This window comes from Orycteropus afer, unplaced genomic scaffold, assembly GCF_000298275.1.
Source record: "Orycteropus afer afer isolate SDZICR_OR568_19922 unplaced genomic scaffold, OryAfe1.0 scaffold00226, whole genome shotgun sequence".
In the NCBI taxonomy this organism is placed as follows: Eukaryota; Metazoa; Chordata; class Mammalia; order Tubulidentata; family Orycteropodidae; genus Orycteropus; species Orycteropus afer.
Genome location: NW_006921813.1, coordinates 5,270,130 through 5,275,132, shown reverse-complemented (window position 1 = coordinate 5,275,132; position 5,003 = coordinate 5,270,130). Strand labels below are relative to the sequence as shown.

The 5,003-nt window shown below is 39.1% G+C and overlaps 1 protein-coding gene across 1 annotated transcript in view; it reads right to left on the bottom strand.

The window, feature by feature from the left end:
- The window catches only part of UTRN (utrophin), a 731,009-nt gene that overhangs the window by 55,185 nt on the left and 670,821 nt on the right, over nt 1-5,003 (bottom strand). The window contains 1 exon segment of the mRNA XM_042782042.1: nt 2,799-2,817. Coding sequence (XP_042637976.1) covers nt 2,799-2,817 — 19 coding nt within the window.

The window sequence follows — 5,003 nt, the reverse complement described above, 5'->3', positions numbered from 1 at the left end:
ACCAGTCACTCCTCGGAAGGAAGGTTGGGCAATCTACTTCTGTAGTGATACTGCCTCGGAAACCCAAGGAAGGGTCGCTATGAGTCGGGTCCAACTCAACGGCACATAACAACAACAATACCCAACTATCAGAATGCTAGAATTACCTGATGTTGCTGACCTTTTCTGCAACAGAATTTTATAAATATTCCATTCTTTTTCCTTCACTTATCATTCAACCCATGTTCCTCTTGTGGCTAGACCTTCCCTCTCTGATAGTCAACTGGGTAATGGGTTCTCTCTAGTACCGTTTCTCATTTTTCATTTTCTCTGAACAGTTTGAGTCACTGTCACTCATTAAAATCCCCATGGCCTCTGTCTGTCTACTCTTCTCTCTCCCATGTCTGTGGACTCTGTGTTTCTGCTTAGGAACACAGTTCTTTACGTCATGTTTGTAACTTCTCAACTTTTCCCTCTAAATGAACCCTGATGCCCCCATGATAATACCATTCCTTCCACCACCCTCTCCATTATGGGCTGAATAATAGCTCTTTTACTAAGGTCAAGAAAAAAAGAAGTTTTTATGCCATTTCCCTTTAGTCTTGGCCTCATCACCTACCAACACCAATTAGCTCTTGCATTCCCCTTTGAAAGTATGTTGCTAGACCCAGCTGTTATCTGTCACTGCCAGAGAGCTGATGACCATCTTCTAAATGTCATTGTGTCTATGAAACCTTCTCTGTCCCACTTCATACACAAACTAAGGCATGGTAAACCCCTCAGGCTTCATCATGACTCAAACAGCTTTGAGTCTCAAACCTCTTCCTTCGAAAAATCTTCCCTGACTGAAATCTCCTGACCCTTCCTCCCACACTTCTTTAATAAGAAGAAAGCTGTCCTTTCTCCTATCAAAAATGTCCCCAGGCAGAACGAATGGCTGGTACTCTGTTGTTGTTGTTGTTGTTATGTGCCGTCAAGTCGGCCCCGACTCATAGCGACCCCTCCTTGGGTTTCCAAGGCATTATCACTACGGAAGTAGGATTGCCCAACCTTCCTTCTGAGGAGTGGCTGGTGGGTTTGAACTGCCAGCCTTCTGGTTAGCAGTCAAGTGCTTTAGCCACTATGCTACCAGAGCTCCTACTCTACTACTAACCAAAAAGTCAGCAGTTTGAACACACCCAACAGCACTGCAGAAGAAAGGCCTGGCAGTCTATGTCCATAAAGACTACAGTCAAGAAAACCCTATGACATAGTTCTGCTCTGTAACACACAGGGTTGCCATGAGTCAGCATTCACTCAATGGCAAGGGGTTTTTGTTTCAGTTCTCCCACAGTCTTGATCTCTAGCCCCTCAACCTCCTTTGGGATTTCTTCACCATGGAGATAACCCAAAGCAACAAAAGTATCATGAATACCTTTGATCCTTTCACTCCTTTGGCCTTCAAACCATTAAACCATTGTTTAATCCCAAAGCTGCCAGCAACAATGGAGTCACAAACTATAAACCCTTTCCAATTAACCTCAGCTGCACCCAGTGGTAATGCAGCAATCAATTCACTCATCTCCTGGTGACTCAGGATTGCTGCCAGTAGCTGTTCCAAACATTTCCCATTCTCCTTAATATTTAACCCTATGCAGTAATCTCTTATCGTGAGAAAATACATGGAGTCTTATTATCATATGTGAAATTCATCATCCTTTCCCTCTCTTTCATTTAAAGAAGACCTTTTAGGAGTCCTACCACATAAAAACACTTCTGATTTGAATAAAATTTTGATTATTTCCAACAGTTTCTGTAGAGAACAATGATGATATAAAAAGATCTAATTAGGGTAATTTTCACTATGAAATTAAATGATCATAAACTCTTATTCCAATAAAAAGTAAATTTAAAATTGGGACATCTTTAATATAAAATGTACCTATTTAAATGAATGATAAATTCTGCATTCAAATATGTAGTGCACAGGTAATGAGAAAAAAATTGGACTACTATCTTGATCCTTAAGCTAAATCATTCCAAGACATGCCAAGGAGGTTTTTTTAATTTCTCCACAGAGACCTTTATTCTCTTTCATTATATTTTATTTTCTTTGTATCTTTAGTCCCCAGAAAAACACCTGGTATGTAACAGTATTCAAGAAACATAAGATTCTAATAAGCATGCATTTAACGCTGTTTGCTGATGTGCTAACTGTAAGGCAAGAGGTTGAAAGTATGTCAGCTGGTCATGATCTGGGAGAGTGTCAATGATGAGGGAGGCTTGAAGACATCTAAATTTGGTCTTTAAATTTGATAATTCCAAGAAAAATCTAATTCATGGAAATAAAAAAATTATTTTTAATAACTGGTACATCACTAATGTTTCATTGTTTTAGTTATAAAAAGGATTCCAAAAATACCAAACCCACTGCAATCATGTCAATTCTAACTCATAGCGACCCTGTAGGACAGAGCAGAACTGCCCTGTAGAGTTTTCAAAGCTGTAAATCTTTATGGACGCAGATTGCCACATCTTTCTTCCACGGAGCAGCTGGTGGTTTTGAACTGCTGACCTTTGGGTTAGCAACCAAATGCTTTAGCCTCTACACCACCAGAGTTTCTTCTAAAAAGTATTAGAGAAAGTAAAAAGGTATAAACAAATTTATCTCTATCTACCTACCTACTTATATGTATGCTATATACCTATCTACTAAATACACACACACACACACACACACACACACACACACATATATATACACATATATAATTTTTTTGGTCCCACTCTACAAGCATTAAATCCCCAAATCTACTAACTTATTAGCACAAATCACTTACCTTCTCTATGACTTTCTTCCTTAAAATGAACATGAGCTAGATAACCTCTTAATATTAATACTGTTAGATAAGAGGCTCGTTTAGCTTTTATGATCCATATTTAAGTATAGTTAAAAAAGTACAAGACTCAGCCTTATCATCAAGGATTTAAAAAATTGGGCATGGAAGCAAAAACACCATGCTGTGAGAAATGACATAAGGTAACAGAGAATCATGTGCTAACTGGTGACATACAGGCTACTGGTAGAAAACCACAGGAGGGGATTATGTTGGTGAGGGAAAATTAGAGGAATTTGGGAAGATTTCACACACAAAGACAGACTTCAGCTCAGCTGTGCTTTGTAGACAATGGGATTTGGTGACCAGTGAAAGGTGTGAAATCCATGTCATGTTGTCTCCTGAAGATGAGCTCTGATTGAGCCTAATGAAAGAATGCCTGTATGAACACATTTGGATTATCAGAATGGTGTGTGTGTGTGTGTGGGTGTGTGTGTGCAGGGAGGAGTTATAAAAAAATCACTTCCTGGAGTAAGAAAAAAAAAATCTATTTCATTTTTTGTTATCAATCTCAACAAATGCTTTCATAAAGCATGATAGCTAATTCATATACCTTTAGTCTTCCTACATCTAAAAACAAACAACTGTCATACATAATAAGTTAACAGCTGATGTATTTGGTAAAATATTTTTGGGTTAAGATATGAGTTTGGAGGTTTAAAATAAGGCTTACAAACTGCAGAAGGCTTTAACAACAGAAGCATTCAGATTCAGCTGAAAATGAAACTTGAAGGGAAAGGAGATCAAGCCAGTAATGTGACAAGAGCAGTTTCCTAACCACTAAGGGAGACACCCTGCAAGAAATGCAAATGCCAAGACCGTATGCAAAGGTTGGATCCATTTAACACTCACATGGCGCTTACTGTCACTGCACTGAACAAATTGACAGTGGAGTTTGTTTAGTAAGGCAGACATTAAATAAGTTTTAGGGGATGTTGGGTAAAAGATGGATGAACCATAAATGAAGCTTATTTAAAAGAGGAGAGCAAAAATTCAGAGAATGAGAATCAGAAGGAAATACACTTTGGAAAGCAGATAAATCACATTATTCATTACTATAAAATGCAAGGGTATGCCTTTCAAGATTCAATTTACAGGTATTTCTACTTATTTTATAGAACATTTGGGTTCAAATACAGAAACTAACCTGTCACAGAAATGACATATAAGCAGGCTGCTGATAAGATCACTACACAAACTTCAGAAAGGGGCAAAGTGCCTCTTCAAAAGGGAATCCATCCCTGCACAAGGGAAGGTATGCTATAATCTTACAAAGGTCATAGTTATTCTGCAAAGACTACTCACAAGCATTTTGGGTTACTTACAGACTTTACTTTAAAATGGTAGTTGGAGATTGAAATTCATATATATCAGTGATTCTCATGTATTACCCACCTGGCCAAAGAACAGAACTCATGGTAACTTGACAGTCATACTTCCTATAGCAGAGATGGGAATGTTTGACCCTATTTTCCTTTAGGTCAGGTTAATTTCTTTACAGTAACTCTGCTACTGTTGTTAGCTGCCAGGAAGTTGACTCCCAAATCATGGTGACCCTGGGCACAAGGAGACACACTGGTGCTCAGCTCTGTGCCATGCCACTAACTGGTTGTGTAATCCACAAGGGTCCATTGTGGTCCATAGGGTTTTCACTGGCTGTGTTTCCAGAAGTAGATCACCAGGCCTTTCTTCTTACTTTGTCTTAGTCTGAAAGCTCTGCTAAGACCTGTATAGCATCACAGCAACTGACAGACAGGTGGGCGCTGTGCAAGAGGTGCCCTGGTGCCAAATGAACCAGGGTCTCCTACAGGGAAGGTGAGAGTTCTTCTACTGAACCGGTACCTCATAATCTTAACTCTACATTCACCTAAAAGCCTTTTGTATAATGATTTAGCTTCCTAATAGGAGAAGAACACATTGGAAAACCAACCCAAATATTGTAGTCAGCAGGCAGGTATATTTCTCAGTGTAAATTGATAACTGGCTTCTGGTTCTTAATTAAGCCTTCTGTGTGTTTGGTTAATGTTAATCTGTCCTTAGAACTGAATGCTGTTGTTGTTGTTGTTATGTGCCATTGAGTTGGACCCGACTCATAGTGACCCCTCCTTGGGTTTCCGAGGCAGTATCACTATGGAAGTAGATTGCCCA